Source organism: Marmota flaviventris, chromosome 7 (genome assembly GCF_047511675.1).
Source record: "Marmota flaviventris isolate mMarFla1 chromosome 7, mMarFla1.hap1, whole genome shotgun sequence".
NCBI lineage: Eukaryota > Metazoa > Chordata > Mammalia > Rodentia > Sciuridae > Marmota > Marmota flaviventris.
The window spans coordinates 119,429,509-119,448,995 of NC_092504.1; the positions used below are offsets into that span (position 1 = coordinate 119,429,509).

At 31.5% G+C, this 19,487-nt stretch overlaps 1 protein-coding gene across 5 annotated transcripts in view; it reads left to right on the forward strand.

The window, feature by feature from the left end:
* Lrba (LPS responsive beige-like anchor protein) overlaps positions 1-19,487 on the forward strand; it is a 701,372-nt gene that overhangs the window by 315,354 nt on the left and 366,531 nt on the right. For all 5 annotated transcript variants that reach the window (XM_071614622.1, XM_071614623.1, XM_071614624.1 and 2 more), the window contains exon 36: positions 18,997-19,163. In XM_071614622.1, the coding sequence (XP_071470723.1) occupies positions 18,997-19,163 (167 nt within the window). The remainder of the gene's footprint in view (positions 1-18,996; positions 19,164-19,487) is intronic.

Genomic DNA, 19,487 nt, shown 5'->3' on the forward strand with positions numbered 1-19,487 from the left:
TCTTGCTACATTTCTTAGTCTTTTTATCAAAAGTATATTTCACAAATGCTTTCTCAGTGTTTTTAACCCATGTATATTGTTTTTACAAATCTCATATATGTTAGCACTCTCTAAAACCTCTATGTAAAATGTATTATTTTTAAAATTTCAATTTATGTCTTCAATTTTTTTCTCTAGATACTTTTGAAACAACAACAACAAAATTACAAGAAGGCATCCAGTGAAAAACACCCTTCTAACCTCTTCCAGGATTCCTCCCCAGACAGGAGACCATTGTTAAATGTCTTCTTAATCTTCTCAGGGATTCTTTGTTCAGGCACACTGAAAAAGGAATATTCCTATCCCCTTCTTAATCGGAATGCTAGCATAGTACAAATAGTGTTCTGTATTTTGCTTTTGAAATTTAATATTATTTTTAGACATCTTTTTATACACTTATTAGCATATAAAAGTCTCTTTCCTCAGAGTGTGTGTTCTTTTGGAGTTTTGCACTTTTGTAGGCTGCATGTGGTAGTGTGTAGCCTTGGTTTATATTTCTCAATTTTAGTTTTAAATTATCTTTATGAGTGAGGTTGATTATCTTTGAGCCCTTTTTATTTCTCATCCTGAGAGCATATTCTTTACTGGTTTTATTTGTTTGTTTTTTTCTTACTGATATTGTAGATGCTTCTGGTATATTGGGGAATCAGTTCTATGTTTTATGATACAAATGGTTTTACCATTTTTCTTTGTTGTTGTTGTCTATTTGTTGAGTTGTGGTAGCTGCCACTTTTGTTGTCCTGCAAAATTTTTGAAAGAATGTTTTTGTTGATATATATATATATATATAAGTATTTTCTTTTATGGTGTCTGCATTTTTGGTTGGCAGTTCAAAGGGTCTTCTACAAACATATAAACATATGTTTCTTCTAGTATTCTATAGTTTTATTATTTTACATTTAAATATTTTATTTATTTGGAATTATTTTATGTTTTATTATGAATCCAGCTTATGTTATGTTTGCCTAGTTTTCCCTAGGAAAACTACTATATAGTTCCAACTTTTCTGATTTGAGGTGCTGCTGTTATCATATTCTATATACCTCTATGTTTTGGACTCTGTTTCTAAATGTTTGATTTTTTTTCTCATTAGTCTTTCTATGATTTCATGTACTAATGTCAAAATCTGTTTCAATTTTTGGATGTTATGATGTGTTTTAATACTAGTTGAACCATGTTTCTCTTCTCCCTCATTGCCCTTTTAAATTTTATTCAGAACAACAGTGGCTAATCTTATTTTTCTAATTTTAGATCCAGCTTGTTGGGTCAAAAGAGACTTTTCATTTGATTCTTTGGGGCTTTTCAGGTGTACAGTCATATTATCTAAGTTACTGACAATTTTACCTCCTCCTTTCCAACTTTTATTCTTCTAATTGCCTTTTGTTGCCTAATTGAATTGGTTTTAATCAGCAGTAAAATGTTTAAAAAATAGTGGTGTCTTTTTTGTTTGTTTGTTATTTTAGTGAAGATGCATTATTGTTTCCCTACAGAGTATCATGTAACCTTTGAGTTGACTTTATCATTTTTGTAAATTTTACTTCTGCTTTATGGAGTTCTGTTTTTTTTTCCCCATGAAGACTGTTATTTAATTTTGTCATCCTTAAATGGAACAGTAGAGATGATGGTATAGTTTTTTTCTGTGTTAGATATGTCAGTATTAGGCTAGTATGTTTCAATCATAATTTATTGCACTACCAGATTCTATTTACTAAGGCTTTTTTTGTTATTTCTGTGTTTTATTTATAACTTAAGTTGCATTGTGATCATTTTTAATTTTCCATGCTATGTTAGACATTTAACAGGTTTTGATATTAGTATTATTATTGCCTCATGGAAAAAATTACGAAATTTGTGTTTCCTTTATTCTCAAGAACAAGGTAGGTAGCATTGGAGTATCTCCTTTTAAAGATTTGGTGGGATTCCATTTTGATATAATGAGTATTGTGCACACTTTATCTCCAGTTTTATATTTCCAAAAATTATGTATATGTGTACCTATATTCACTTTACCTATGACTTAAATTCATCATTTTCCTTTCTAAACTTTTTATTAGTTTTATTAAGAAGCAAAGTTGTATGTCACTGGGAAACAAATTCTTTATTCTGGTTGGCTACAGGCTATGTTAAAAGTCTCTGAAGGTTTTAATATTATTGATGAAAGCAAGGTTTGGGGAAATAATTCAAAGTGTCTAATCTCCCATCATTTTTGTATTTTTAAATTTCTGTGAAATTTTCATTTATGCAGTGTCTGATATGTCACTTCATGTGAGTTTGTCTTGTTTTTCTGTATTGTTATGGTTTGGATATGAGGTGTCCCCCAAAAGCTCATTTGTGAGACAATGCAAGAAGTTTCAGAGGAGAAATAATTGGGTTGTGAGAGTCTAAACCCAATCAGTGATAGGGTTTAACAGTGATTAAATAGTGATAGGGATTAACAGTGAAGTGGTGAAGTGGTGGAGTGTGGGTGGAGGAGGTGGGAATTGGGGCCTGGCTCTGGGGAGTAGACATTCTGTCTCTGCTTCCTCTTCACTTTGTGAGCTGCCTCCCTCTGCCACACTCCTCCGCCATGATATTCTTTCTGCCTGACCTCACGCCCCAAGGAATAGAGCCAGCCTTCTATGGACTAAGACTTCTGAAACCATATGCTCTCTAATAAACTTTTCCTTCCCTTAAATTGTTCAGGTCAAGTCTTTTAGTTACAGCAGTGAAAAAGCTGACTAAAAACATTCATGTAACCAATAATATTGCAATTATTATATTACTCTGCCACAATAAGCCATTTTTATAATAGATTCATAGATTATATATAAGTGGTAATTGTTTTATAATTATATTTATATGCTTTATAATTAGTTACAAATTTATATAATCATGTATAATTGATATAGAATTACATGATTCTATATAATTTAATGATTTAATATTTATGTATTAAGCCAGTATTGAAATCTTTTTCTGTGAATGTGACTTCATTCAGGAAAGAGCGGTTTTATCATTATCATTGGTGAAATAAATCAAGTGAATATACTAATTTTCTTGGTTTAGTTCATGTCATTTTTAACTTGATATTCTAATAATCCAATGCTTATCAATTTATTAAAAGTTCAACTCTTTCAGTTTAAACTATCTTCCAAAATATAAATTCACTTATTTTTGCAATAGTGCTTGGACTTAATTTGGAATCGAAATGGTTATAGTTGTGAAGAAGCATAAATGTATTATGAACTACTGCTAATATCTATAATTCATGTAGCTCCAAATCTATTTTTATTTAGATTATTATGTAAATAAAAATTTTTAAAAATGGAACTCAAATACCTCTTATAAAGTTGACTTGAAAAAATTTCATTTAATTCACCAGGGAGAAGGAAAGAAGACAGAAATATCAATAAAACATTGTATAATATAAAATAAGAACTTTCTTTAATCCTCCGCCCATCATGCATCACATAATTAACCTTTTAGACACTTTTTACAAACATACCTGTATATTTGTGTCCGTAGATATTTTTCTGTGTGTATATATTTCATATATATTAACAAAAATGAGCGTATATTATGTAAAATGTTATGTGCCTTATATTTTGAGTTAATGGATATTACCATTTACTTGTTTTGGCCTAGAAACTCTTTTTGCGAATCTGACCTTGAGAAATTTACACAAATATAACCAAAACATTTTACATGTGGTTTTCAGATGTTTGTAAATGCTTGCTTGAGAGTTTGTGTGCATCACTTCTCTTAGTGCATGTAGGTGGGGAAGTGGTTAAAGATTGACCTTTTCTCACTGCCATTTCATTTGTTATGGATATTACGTTTTTAGATGCTCTGTTGTCTTATTCTTCTTGGATACCTTATGAGAGAGTTACTTGTAATCATTAAAATGTTCTGAAATTATTGGTATTAGACTCCTGTTTTTAACAGAATCTGCTTATTATTTTAATTTTGACACCTAGTATAGGCTTGGGTCATAGGAAGTCCTCAATAAAGAATAGCTGAGTGAATGCTAGTATCAACAATGGAAGGTTCAATTTTGGGTTAATAAAGGATTCCGTATTCAACTAACATAAATTTGAGGGCTCAGTTTTTTCATGCGAGATCTTGGTTTTTTAATAGCAAGAAAATATTTTGTTCAATGTTACTTCTGTTTACATCCTTGTAGGGGCAGAAAATAATAAGAGCAGATATCCTCACTTCTGTTTTTCTTAATGAGACTTTAATGATATATAAGACAGAGAATTTAAATCTCTGTGAAAATTGTTTCCTGAACTTTTAATTTGATAGCTGGAATATTGTCCTCATATAATTCTTAGATTTTCCAGTGATTAAGCATTGCTTTTTGATAGGATGAGAAAAATCTCTATCTTCCAATCTGCTTCTTTTTTTTTTTGTTCATCCGTTCTTTCTTTAGTAGCTTTTATTTTTATGGGACAAAAGAGCATTAATTTAAAATAATTACACGTAAGTTGTAAAATTGTTATTGCAATCTGTTGTGTATGATAGAAAACAAACATTTGGGTTTATAACAGCTGGGATTCATTCCTGGTCTGCCACTGTGTGGTGTTGGACAGGCTGCTTCACTTATTTATTGTAGTGTGAGGGTCCTTAAAGATCACTAGTCTAGCTCCCATCTGAAGCTTATTTCTAGTCAGAAACGTGGTTAAATAGCAGTATCAGTTATTATAGTCTCATTTATGTAATTACCTTATACTTACCTTTCATATACATCTGTGGATAATTTGGCTAGACCTTAATTGCATGTTCTTTTGTTTACTTTTTTCTACTGACCTTACATGCTTCTTCCTATGTTGGATGGGAAATGGTAGAGTGCAAAATAAGTCTAGGTTAACATTAGTTGAACTGGGCTGGGGTTTTGACTCAGAGCAGAGTGCTTGCCTAGCATGTGTGAGGCGCCAGGTTCAAGCCCCAGCACCGCATAACAAAAAATAAATGAGGGGCTGGGGATGTGGCTCAAATAGTAGCTTGCTCACCTGCATGCGTAGGGCGCTGGGTTCGATCCTCATCACCCACATAAAAATAAAATAAAGATGTTGTGTCCACCAAAAACTAAAAAATAAATATTAAAAACTCTCTCTTTCTCTCTCTCTCAAAAATAAATGAATAAATAAAGACATCTATCCATCTACAACTATAAAAAATAAATTAGTTGAATGACAAAGTTGTTTTCTTCCTTTGTCCAGGTCATTCCTTAAATATTTCCTTTTAATACACTGAATATACCATTTTATCTTTTATTTAGTGGTTAAAATTCAGTGCAAATGAAATCTTACAATACTGTGTTCTTTTATTAACTTTTAAAGAAAACTTGTAATCCAGAAAATGTGCAAAGTATTTTTAAATGAATCTTTATTTATGTTTTTCTAGATTCCTTTACTTCTTCATCTTTCTCCCAGTTTTTGTTTTCTTCTTTTTCGTTTTTCCCTCATACTTTTTTTGTCTCTAGCTACCTGTCTCATCCTGAAAATGGTCAGAAAGCGTTAGTCAAAGTCAAGGGTAATTTTTTATAAGCTCAGTGTGATATTCTTTTTCTATGGTGGTGCTCTGTTGATGATTAATGCACCCTTTTGTCTTCTCACATTCATTTCTTGGTGTATATTTTGCACTGAACACATTTGGAGAAAAGGTGGTTGCTTAATAGACTTTGAGTCTGTATAGCCTCGTAGGAAAATATTAGAATAGCAATCTTTTCCCAGCTTTTGTATCTTCTGAGCTTGTGGTTTTGTATAATTTTCCAAGTATTGGACCGAAATAGTGAAACATTACCAACATTATTTGCTTATATATATTTGCACATATATATTTTTAAATTGTATCTTTTTGGCTATTGTTTTCTTTACCTTAGATACCAATGTTATTGATAAATAACCATAAAAGGGATAAAATACTAGCATAACTAACTAGATGAGTGTTCTTCTCATTTTTAATGTTCAGATCTCACTACAGTTTGAACATCCAGTCACTGGGGCAACATGTTATGCTGGCGTAGTTTATCATAGCACGGATTTTCTACTCAGATAACTTTGTGCTCTAGCCTGAACTCTTTCATTTACTATTATAAGCTAAGATCCCATTGCCTCATCTTTAAATCAGGATAATAATGATGCTTACCTGTAGCTTTCTTTTGAAGAATAAATGGGATTTGATAAATGTAATATTCTCTTTACTGTATGTCCATATTAAGTGGTTAACAATGGGACTATTTTTTATATTCTAGATTATCTCTGCAAATATCCAGGTAATGCTTATGTGACCTACAGCCAATCTGAGATTCTTATCTCTGCCGTAGACTTCTATTAAGATATTGTTTAATAGAATAGTGACAGCAGTCTGGAGAATACATCTTTCTGTTAATATGAGTAGCCTTTCAAGGCAATAGCTGTTTTCCTTTTTTTTTTTTAAATTTATATCATCTGAATCAAAGCATGTATTTGGCCTTTCCTCTTTTTTCTTTTGTATGTCTAACAATGATAGAAAGACATCCCGAAGCAGAAAAGGATTGGAAAACTTAGTACTGGACGTTGTATCTGCTAGAATTTATGCACTACACTCCTGCACAGAAGGTTTTTCTCTTGACCCTTGCACTTGTCTGCCTAGCCCTTTTCCCACACTTCAGGCAGTAGTTCCCGTCCCCAATAGTAAGAGTTCTCTTGACTGTATTTTTTTTCTGGAATTTAGGCCCACCTATTTCCAGTCCTAGAGAGGGTTCTTTCATAGTCCTCAGTTAACCTTTTCTTCTACCTCAGGTTGATTGACTGTGGCACAGCACCATCAAACTTCCTCTAGGGAAGTACCCACCCTGATTTCATATGTCTTGGCTTCCATGGACCAGAACTGTGCAATCATATTTCTTAATTCACTTCCAAAGTCAAGTGTATTTAGTCTGTATTGTATTCTTTTAAAAGGTTCTTCCAGGTTATATTTTAACTTGTCTCACTTTCTACTGTAGGTTTTTGAAAATGATCAGATTAAAAGATGGGCCCACAGCATTTTCTACTCTCAATCTTCTAAGGTTAATATTTGAATAGATAATTTACATACCTGTAACAGGGCACATATAAATACACACATATAAAAAAATTGTAATAACTTTTAGAAATCTTTATGAAACTAAGGGAGCTATCATTGCTAGGGGAAAAGAAGACTATTAAAAGTGAACTGATGAGTCTTTGTTTGAAAATTGTTTGTTTCTCTGTCTTCAAAAGAACAGCTGTGTTTCTGGGCCCTCCATTAAAGTAGTGTAGGTAAAATTGACCTCATGACTATTGGCATTGTTGATCACACCAAACCCAAACTTAAGAAATGTTTTATCTTCTCAATATATTCTAATAATGGAAAATATACACTTTATAGAAAACCAGATCTCTTAATGCCATTGACAGTCTCTTTCAAGAGAAGATTGGAATATATTCATTAATATGTCAAGCCTATATTTAAGGTTTTATTTTATGATATCTTTTGATTATTTTAACTTTATCAGATCTTGTATTAGTGTAGAAAATGCCTTTTTTAATTCTTTTTTTTAATATTTATTTTTTAGTTGGACACAATATCTTTATTTATTTTTATGTGGTGCTGCGAATCGAACCAGGGCCTCGCACATGCTAGGCAAGCGCTCTACCACTGAGCCACAACCCCAGCCCTAGAAAATGCCTTTTTAAGTTAATTTTAAATTAAAATAGATAAGAAACTAAGCTAATTGAAAATCTACATAGGGCATTTTCATGCAATACTTGTATATTATTTAGAATTTGCATATACTCTTTTTTTAATCTTTATTATTTATTTATTTATTTTTATGTGGTGCTGAGAATTGAACCCAAAGCCTCATGCATGCGAGGCAAGCGGTGTGCCACTAAGGCACAACCCCAGCCCCACATCAGCTACTCTTAAAAAAGAAAAAAAAACTTTATGTATTTATTTAGCTTTATGTGGTACTGAGGATCAAATCCAATGCCTTACAATGTTAGACAAGCGCTGTACCACAGAGCCATAACCCCAGCCCTTGACTGCTCTTTTTTATGGTTTATTAATACAAAGTTAAGATCAAACATTTTTACACGAAGCATTTTGTTCTAAAGCAAGTATTTTATCATACAAAGTAAAATGGTTGTACTTTATTTGATAAAAATGGTTTCTAATTCCTTGCCTTTCATACTAGTGCTACTAGAGTATGGTCTGTTGAGCATACTAGTTGTTCGTATTCCTCCAAGTCAGTACAGAAATTGAGTATTGCTTTATAGGTTTGGTATCTAGCAAAGTCAAATTTTTCAAAAAGCATTAGTCCTCAGTGTATTTTTAAAAAGAATTTAAAACTAGTCCTCCTCTACAGATGGTTTGAGAAATACCACCTTAAAGCCAGTTAGTATTCAGATGTATTGTTCTAAAATGTTCTGTTAGTAATACATTTGAGTAATTATGAAAGTTATTGTAGTCTAACAATAGCTAGGAAATGCAAATTTAATTAATATTTTATATGTTATATGACATATAAACCTTTGAGGAGTAATTTTGTAATAAAAATGGCCAACAATACATAGATTTGCAAGGAAAATATAAATGTGCCAGGAGGGCTGTGTCAATTGCATGTCTTAGTCTGTCATTCCTACCTTTTCTTTTAAAAACTTATTTACCTGGGCTTTTTTTTTTTTTGGTTAATTTTGCTATATGTATTTTTTCTGTCCTATATGAGTTCTTCATTCTTGGTGAGCAGTTGCTTGGCCTTCAAATTCCTCTGTGAAATTTGTCCTAATTTTGAATAGTTTCATCTTTCTCACTCCTCCCAGACACACTGCATATATTGACTCTCCGAATAGTTATTTCATATTGTGATTATTTTTATCTTATATTGTAATTATTTTGCTCAAGTACCTGAGATTCTAGTATGAAAAAGACTTTTGCTGTGTGTTCTGATAACATAATGATTAAACCAATAATATGTGTAAGGTGTAACTAGTCTATCTAGGCAACATTCTAATTAGTTCATGTCTATTCTTATTTGATCCTCCTGGAAATCTTACTGTGATACTTCTCTCTCTCTCTCTCTCTCTCTTTCTTTTTATTTTTAAATGAGGAAACTAAAGCACAGGGTTTTCAATAACTTGCCCAAGCAAGAATGTGTCAGTCAACATTAAAATTTAAGTTATCTTGCTCTAGATTTTGTGCTCTTAATTACAATGTTAATCATACTTTTTTGTAAGATTGGATTAATCATTTTTACTTAGTTTTATGTATATTCTTTAGCTACTTTTACTTTTCAATATAAATTTATATATTTGTAGTAGTAAATACATTTAATCATTTAAGTAAGAGACCTTAGAAGTTTAAATAAGAAACATACAATCTTATGATCTTTTAAAAATTATTTGGTTTCTACCCATTATATTGTTTAAATTCCATGTTAATTTTATTCAACACAGATACTAACCACATTTTGTTTACCATACCAGATGTGTGATATATGCATGCACATTAAAGGATTTGGGTTGTCTTTAGGTATTTATTTAGGTATCTATTTAGGTATTTACCCAAGAATTTTGTGGTTTTATCGTTAATAAGTTCTTGAGTAAAGTAATGAAATAAGAAAAACATGTGTATATTTGACCCATAGCTGCCTTCTTTGTGTTGACTTGATTTTATAAATATTATATAAAACATTTTCAAACTAGTTTTTATTATCAAAAGGCTAAAGTAAAAGATTAGAACCTATATTAATCTTCAAATCACTTAAAAATATTGAGGACTGCAGTTTGTAGAGATAAGAACCCAACACATTGCATCCAGTCCATTAAAACAAGAAGGAATGGAAGAGATACTTTGATAAGTGTTCTGCCTGTTTTAACCTTGAATGCTATTATGGGGTGGCTGGGGAGGGGGATGGTGCTCTATCTGTTTCATTGGCTTAGGCTTTTTCATGCTGAGAGAAATCAATACTTTGAGGCATTGCATGACAGAGAAATCACTTCAGAATTAAAGGTGGCTGTCACACATTGTCATTGGTTGACTTTTGTTTGCTGTTGAGGTTTTTAAGCTTTCATTTTTCTAAGTCTTTTTCAGGAGTCTATCTGAGGTTTCTGTAGACAACTCTCCCCCCACCCCCCATCTATGGATCAGATTTTATGTCTGAGTTAAGAGATCAAGTACAAAGACCTCCAAAAGTGAAATATTGAGAAGCTTCTTTATTTGTTGTCCCCTAGCTGATCTCCTTTTTAAAATGCTTTCCCATGAGACAGGAATTTATAGTGGAAGTGATTTTTAAACAAATTGAGAGGTAAAATAGTACATTTAAAAGTTTAGCAGAAGCAATGTTTAGTTAACTAAAATTAAGTGCACCTTGTAGCTACATAAAATAAAGAAGGTAAAACTGTGTGTCCTAATATGGAAAGATGTAGAGTTTGATTCTATTTATGTAGAAATGGCATCTTACTGTAAACAGTCACTAAATTTATAGAAAACCATTGACCAAATAGGAGGAGATAGAAGAGAGAACTTTTGTTTTATTTCATATATCATTACTCTGATTTGCTTTTAAAAGCAAGCATATGCTTTTTAATTTTTTTTATTAGTTGCTCAAAACATTACAATGATCTTGAGATATCATACATTTGATTCAAATGGGGTAGAAGATTTAAGCACAAAACTTGTGAAAGCAACATACTTAAATTGTTTAATATATTACTAAATTAGGAGAACATCTTCTATAATATTTTTGAGGTTTTTATCCTGGAAAATTTCAAATGTAATGTATTTTTATTTTATTAATAATATGCAAATTAGTGAAAATGTGCTTTATAGCCTGTTTCTCATAAAACATATTGTCCTGGAAACGTAACTTTAGAAACATTGTCTCAGCATTAATTTACCACCTTCTCTTGACTGAAAGGAGAGCTTGTAAGAAGCCCTCTGCCTTTCCAGTCACAGCCCTTTTCTGCCCCAGTAAAGTACCTTCTGTTCTAATTTTATGGAATAACTTGCTTTGTTTCCATCAACACCGTTTCTTTTAGTACTATCATTTCTTTACCAGGTTTTGCCTTTTATTTAAGTGGAGTCATAAAGTATGTCTTTTGTTCTGCCACTTTTAGTTAAACATTGTGTTTGTGAAATTCTTAATATTCTCTGTCATTTTCATTGCTGAATAATATTCCATCGTGAGTAGACCATTAGTTTTTCATAATCTCTTTATTGTTTGATGTGCGGTTGGGTTGATTTCAATATTTAGCTACTATGAATAGTGCTGCTTTGAACATTTTACATATCGTTTTGTATACATATTCTTGCATTTCTGTAGGGTAGAATTAATTGATTGCATTGAATTAATCAGTTCACATTTCCCATTTTAATACATATTGTCCCATTGTCTTACAAAAGTGTGTGCCACTGCCAGCGTTAATGTACTGCTGTTCCCATTACTTCACTTTCTGGTTAACAGTTGATTAGTGGTTTTCATTTTGGCATTCTGGTACTTCTGTTTTTATTTTGGATGTTTTTAAACAAATGAAGCTGTTCATCTTTTCTATTGCTTGTTATAAATTATCCACTTTTTAGTTTTGTGAAATACTTCTTTTCTTAATGAGTTTCTTATTGGATATTTTTCTTTTCCTATTGTTATGGAGATCATATTTACCTATTTGGCATATGAACTTATTTTTTTTTACATGAGTATTTTAACTACTTCTGGGTGTGCTTTGTTTTTTCACTTTTTAAAAATGTCTTAAAATTTTATCATCGTTTACATATGATGAAGTGTTCTCATTTTTATTATATTGTTTGTTGAGTTGTAACAAAGTATATGCCTGTGTAACCACCACAATCATGACAGAAAATTTTTGCCATCCTAGATCAATATTCACTTATGATCCACTGTGGTCAATTCTTCTCCATATACTCATATACACTACTACTGATTTTATTTCTATTTTTCCATATTGTTTGCCTGTTGTACAGTTTCATAGGCATGGTTTCATAAAATAGGTATTCTAGTGTCTGGATTCTTCTGGTCAGAATAAAGGTTTTTATATTTTTCATATGGTTGTATATATTACTAGTTCGTTTCTTTTATTGATGAGTAGTATTACTTTATTTAGCCATTCATTTAAAGACAGTCATGGTTGTTTCCAGTGTTTGATGCTTAAGAGCACTTGGAGCATTTTCATATGAGTTATTTTGATGGAAATATCAGTACAGCATGTGTTTCAGCTGGTGAACTGTTTTCTTCTTTTTGTGGTACTAGGGATCAAACCCTGGGCCTCCTGAATGCGAGGCAAGTGCTCTACTACTACTCCCTCCCCAACCCTCCCAGACTATTTTCTAAAGTGGTTGTAGACTTTAAGCGCCAACCAGCAAGGCAGGTATGAGAGTTTCAGTTGTTCCATAACTTGGTCAATACTTTTAATGGATATCATGTGTAGTAATTACTTATTGTGATTTTTATGTGCAATTCTCTATGATTTCTCTTATGCTGATTAGCTATTTGTGACTCTTTTGTGAAATGTTTGTTCAAATCCTTTGCATCTCATTTGAGTTGTCTTTTTAATTGTGAGAGTTCTTTATATATCTTATAGAGATGTCATTTGTCAGCTATAGATATATGATGAGTATTTTTATTTCTCATTTTGTGAATTACCTTCATTTTATAAATGGTCTTGCAAAAGTAGGTGTTATACATTTTGATAAAATCTAATTTAACAAATTTTTTTGATGCTTGTGATTTTCTTTTATGATTTACTTTTTACTATTCTGTGTAAGAATACTGCCTATCCCACGGTCATCACTAATTTCTCTGTTTTTTTTTTCCTGAAGTGCTATAGTTTTAACTTTTGTATCTTGTCTTATGGTATCAAATGGAAGTCATGAGAAAGCACACATACTCCTGTTGTCCCCTAAGATTAATTATGTTTTCATAGATGTCCTTCAAAACATTAGGTAGGTTGAAAAGTGTGTTTACCATGAAAGACTGTTAAATGATTCAAAATGCTATTGTTAAAAAAAATTTCATTATAATGCTACATTTTCTCCTTTTTGCTGTTATATGCTCTCTATACTTTATGATTTTCAAATACTCAATCAAGCTCTACTTCATCACGATGTATAATTTCATTTAATATTTTTAGTCCAGGGAATGCTCAACCACTGATCACATCTCCAAGCCTTTTTATTTTTTATTTCGAGACAGAGCATCACTTAGTTGCTCAGTGCCTTTCTCAGTTGCCGAGGCTGGCCTTGAACTTGAGATCTGCCTCAGCCTTTCCAATCTCTGGGATTAAAAGAGCATGCCACTGTGCCTCTCTGTTACACTGGCTTTTAATTTTCTGTTCTTGGAATGAAAAATGTGTTGTAGTGTATATGTTAGTTTATAGCATCTGAAAGACTTAACAATTGATGTTATCTTTCCCTTAAATGTAGTAGGAGTCACCAGCATAGCCTTCTGGTCCTGAAATTTCCTCATAATAAGGAATTTAGTTGAATTCAGTTTCTGTACTTGATGAAGGTCTATTCACATATTCAATTTCTTCTTGATAGTCGGTTTTAGTGTTTTGTGTCTTTCAAGGATTTTGTCAATTTCATCTACATTACTGAATTAACTAGCATAGCATTGTAATATTTCTGTATTACCTTTTATATCTATTGGACATTTTCTTAGTATCTTTTAATGTCTGTAGGATATGTATTGAAATGTCTCATCTTTCCATTTATGATATTGATAAATTATATGTCTCTCTTTGTTCTTGAATATTTTGGGTAGATATTTGTTCATATTATCAAAGAACCAGCTGATGGTTTTTAAATTAATTTTTATATTTAATTATATAATTTTCTCTCCATTTTCGATTTTTTTTTTACAGGTGTTGAGGTCATTGATTTTACTTATTCTTTATTTTTCCCCTTTTTTATCAGTTCATTGTAATTATACATAATGGTGGGATTCATTGAGGGTGTTGATTTTAGATAGAAGTTTGGATATTGATTTCAGCATTTTTATCTTTTCTAATATAATATTTAAAGCTATATGTTTTCCTTTGAATCCTTTCTAGCTGATTCTATGATTCCCCCCCCCCCAATTGTCATTGTTATTCTTTGATTTATCAGTTATTTGGAAATAAATTTCTTAATTTCTAATTATTTAAAAAATTTACTTATTTTTTTATCGTCTGAATTCAAGCAAAGAGTTAAAAGATCTCTGTATTTCTAGATCTTTTTTCTCTGCATAGCCTCCTCACCTCTAGTAGTTTGTCCTTCCAATTCTAGCCATCACTTTCTCATCAGACCTTTTTAAAAAGAAAAAAACTTATTTCCTTGTTCTTATGAGAAGTGTGGAGGATAGTTGAGAAGTAGTGTATAATTTGACTGTATCTGGAATAGGCAGGTGTGCAGAAAGGTAATGAACCACATTGTGGAATTATAGGTCACCAGTTCTAGCTAATAAAATTTTGTCCTAGTTTTTTGGTCAAATATTTGTGATAGTCATGCAGTTTTTGTGAGGGCGTGGTGGGAATGGAGCATATAGATACATCTGTGCAATACCAAAATAATTTCTTCTAGAGACAGAAAACATTCTGGGATAGTTCAGAGAAGTTCAGTTAGATTATTTCTAGAGTTGAATTGTGAACTAATAGAGGTCTGTGTAAGAGCCATGCTGAGGGAATAAGAGGTTTTGCTAAGATGGAATGAATTGGATGTGAATGGAGGATAATTGAGATGTCACAGATGACAGTAAATACAAGAACTTTCTCACTCAAGTATAATAGCACATTTGAGATGAAGGTCGCCTCTTCAAGTTTGTACATTTTTAATATTACATGCTTATCAGACAAGTGGAAATTATTCTGCAGATAGAAATATGAGCTTATATTTTTAAAAACAACTGGATCAGATATGAAAATTTGAAAGCTTGACCTAAATTGATGATAGTAGATAAAGTGGGAATGGATGATATTATTGTGGAACATTTTATCAAAGCCTTGGAAAAATACCAGCATTTCATAATAGAGAATAATAAAGGATAAAGCTTGTCCCCCAAGAGGGGTGGTAGGTTGATGACAGAAACAAAGAAGAGTGTTACTTAATTTTAAGATCACTCCTCTCTGCACTTTTCATTGGAAGGACAAATAGCAAAGTTAGATAGAACTATATGATCTGGATGAATACATTTAAAGAAACTATTGTCTCTGTTTCTTCATTTCCATTTAAGTATTTAGTAAAGACACTTGAATTACAATGGCCATTCCAAATTGCTTTCATCTTCACTTATTCTTTATCTTTTTGCTGTAACTGAATTTCTTCTAAGAAGGAAGTTTATTTAATCTTTTATTTACTTTGTTAATTCTACAGTAATAAATCTTAGGGTTTTTTTAGCAAAAAAAAATTGAATTGTTAGTTCTCAAGGTGCTTATTTTTTTTCTTTTTCTTTTTTTAGATTTAGATATTTTTGTAGTCATATTGTAATGTTCTATTACCTGGTTTATATGATGCATGAAATAGGAAAATAGAGAAGTTAATGTAAAGTAAGAAATCCTGCCTAAAATAAAGTTGAATGAATGGTTTAAATCTGACCCTTTAATTCATATGCTTTTTATGCCATTATTTTATATAGCAGTTTTTTGTAGTGTCTCATAGGGTACCTTTGTTCAACCTTCAAACACAAAGTGCATACACGAATGTGTCCCATTGCTAAGTAATATACATTTGGTCTTAAAACAAATATTCCTCATTTGTAGTTGACATTGAATGATATGTTATGTGTAGAATTTATTATCGGTTTTTAATAAGAGCATCTTCAAATTACATTATAAATATTTTTTTTGAAATACATACAAGTTCATTATATCTTTAAGAAACATTCTTGTTTGGTTTCATTTTATCATGTTTTAAGGTCAAATGTGACTCTAATGTTCCACAAAGAGACAGAGATTGATAATCAGGAAAGAATAGTCCTTTAATGTGATTTATATCTATAGATTTTATGTCAGATATGAAAAGTTGCTGTTCAAATTGTAAAGGAGGATCCATTAAAGAACACTTTAAAACCATTTTACTATTTAGCTTACCTTGAGTTCTTGTTTTTAGAATTATGCCTTTTCAAGCAAACTTTAATAGCTTATCAAATGTTTATGAAATATAATTTGATAAAGAAATTAGTCTACCATTAGTAAAACATAGAAATAATACAGTTCAGTGCATTCTCGTTGGGTGATTTTAGTACTGTTCTGTATGTGATGTTTCAGAGGAGTACTGAAATCAATGATTTTCTAAATTCTACCAATAGCTTAAATTTCCTCCTATTAGAAAAAGGTAGAAAAAGACTGATTATGGATGCAGTAGGGCATGTTGAAAGTATAGACATCCTTCTGCCATTCTGCACTATTCCTTTTGGGGTATAGTTAGACTAGAAGTGAGGTAACCTATTGAATGTTTCTTGGCTCTTGCATGAACTTTTGAAAATATCAGATTTGAAATTATATTTGTGTTACAATTGAATAATTCCCTAGTTATCTTTACTTAAATGGTTGTCCCTTTGGATGTTTCTTAAGTATTTTCTTTCTTTTAGTATTTCAAATCATATTTTTGACCAGTTGTGCTCTCCTGTGGTTTATTTAGCATGATGCTTACTTTTTAAATATAGATATGATATTTGTACTTAATTAGTGTTAAATTAATCTAGTTCCTATTATTAGACTCATTTTCTCCACTTCAATATTTAGGTGAAATAAAATAGTTTTCTTTTACCAGTGTAAATGTTCTGAGGAACTTGTACTCATCTGTGTTCAAGTGCTCTTTCAAAAGTCACCCCAAATTTCTAATTGACAGATTCTTAGAGCTATTATTATCCCCTCATTTTGCAGATGAGGACATTTAGACCTAAAGAGGTAAATATGGTAGTTGCCTAAGACTGTCAGCACATAGCAGCAAGATGATAGTGCAATCTTGTTTTGGTTTTTCTTCCCAACTGTATAATTGTTTATATGAACAAATAATGATTCTGCATTCCAGAATTTCTTTAATATATTACTTTTTCAACTGTATCTGAGTCAAAATGTATTGCTTTTCCTTTTCCTGAAATTAATTTATGTTTTTTTTTGGGGGGGGGCTTGAATTTGTTTTAGAGGTTCCATTTTATTCCCACCCAAGAGTAAATTATCTTCTCAAATTTCTCCATTATTAAATTCATCCTTTGATCCCTGTATTATAGTGCATTGCACAGACTGAGAGATATTTGATTCCTTATGCATGTACATATACACCATATCTTTTGAGTTGCTTTTGGTAGAATGAAAAGAAATCCCAATTCACATAGGCACAAAATAACCAGGAATTTATTGGACCTTATAAAAAATCTAAAACAAAATGTCTCATAGAATATCTACAGGTAGGTTGTTCTTCAGGATTTGATCTAGAAGTTCATGATTCCATCTGAAATAGACTGTTTTCTATTATTCTCATAGTTCTGTTCTCTTTAGATTTGGCTTTATTTTCAGACCAGGTTGCCTCTTGGTACAGAGAGCTTTTAGCACTTCTGGAAGTAATATGCTTCCTTTTACACACTGAAAGGAAGGAGCAAAGTATCCAGCAAAAACCTCAACTTTGCTCTTAATGCAACAGTTGCATCAGGTACCCTTCCCTGAGCTAGCTTGTCAGTGTAGGTGTGATTATTTTCCTGATTGGTTTAGGATAATCACAGTGTTCTTTGATACTTGGGCCCTGATGGTAGTTGTGTGTGGCAGCAATCTCTTAAACTGTTAAACAACAGGAAAGGCAGGGAACTACAAAATATATCACATACATAAAATAATTTCTTCCAACATCAAATTTAGGTTGTCACGGTTTTTTTTTTTTTTTTTTTTTTTTTTTTTTTTTTTTTTTTTTTTTTTGGTGTGTGTGTGTGTGTGTGTTTGTGAACTTGAAGTTAAGGTCAGGAGTCTAATAGAGGCTATTAAAGGATCAAATTTATATCAATCTTCATGTTTTCATCTTTTCTTCTTTGAAGCAAGATACTCACTATAGCATCATAAACATGATGCCACAAGTATTTGAATTAAAATTGCAAAGAAATAAACCTTTTGGAAAATAGAAATTACATTCTATCTTCTTATTGCTAATGAATCATACTATTTGGGGGGCAAAAGCGATAACTCAGTACTTTTCAAATTTCAATGTACATATAAATTTCCCAGGGATCTTATTAAAATTCAGATACTGATTTAGTTGGTTTGATATGAGACCTTAGATTCTACATTTTTAATCTCACTGTGATTCCAGTGCTACTAGTCCATTTGTTATAAGTAGAATTTAAAAGATGCAACTACTTCATTTTTTAAATGTATTAGAAACTAGCGTAGTTTGCTACTATAAGGTAATTTTTTTCTTTTCTGGGCCTCTGAGTTGGCCACATAACTTGTCTTCTCACTTCACTTACCTTGTCTCTACAGTTCATTCTCAAAATAACAGCTATAGTGGCCATTTTAATATGTAAATCAGTCTCTTATTCACTGTTTAAAACCTATACCATTAGAATAAAGTCTAAATTCCTCACAGTAATTACATGACATAAATGATGCTGTTCCTGCATACCTCTCCAAACTAATTTCATACCATTATTCTCCTTATTCAATGTCTCAAGTTTTGCAGCTTCACTTCATGCCATTTGTAATGCTGGGCCCCTGCATTTACTTGACTAACTGCTTCTTATTGTTTAGTTATCTGCTTCAATATTAACAACTTCTGAGTGTATTTTATGCTTGACTTCAGAGAAGTAAATTCTTGTGGGATATTATGTCAAGAAAGCAGATCACTAAATCCTAGACAATTAAAGAATGATAGAAATGTAACTGTAAATTTTTGGTTGCTTTGGTTAATGCTAAACATTATTTTTTGATGTGTTTTTAGTTTTTCTCCCATATTTTTATAGTATGAACAAGTGTTTCTTTTTTTTTCCTTCCATCCAAGTCACTTTGTGCGCAGTATTCTGCAGACAAACGAGAAGAAGAGAAAATGTGTGATCATTTGATAAGAGCAGCTAAATATCGAGACCATGTGACAGCAACTCAACTAATCCAGAAAATCATCAACATTCTCACAGACAAGCATGGAGCCTGGGGAAATTCTGCAGTGAGGTAAAGGGACACCTTTCAGGTTTGGCCCCGGGTTTTCCCCAGATGGCCTAGCTTTATGATCAAGGCTGGATGATGAACAGAGTAATTTTTTATTTTGTATTTTAATATTTACTATGAATTTAAAGCAAAGGGAAATGAGAAAATCAGTATGAGTATAGTTATAAGTCTTCTGAGATATTGTAGTTCCCTCTAAAAGAAGATTTGCTCATATCTGTTTATTCCATTTGGAGTGAATGGTAAAGGTAGCAGTTGACATAAACTATTTTATTAGCTTCACTAATTGAGTTTCTGTAAATATATTATTTTATTTTAATAATCTATTCC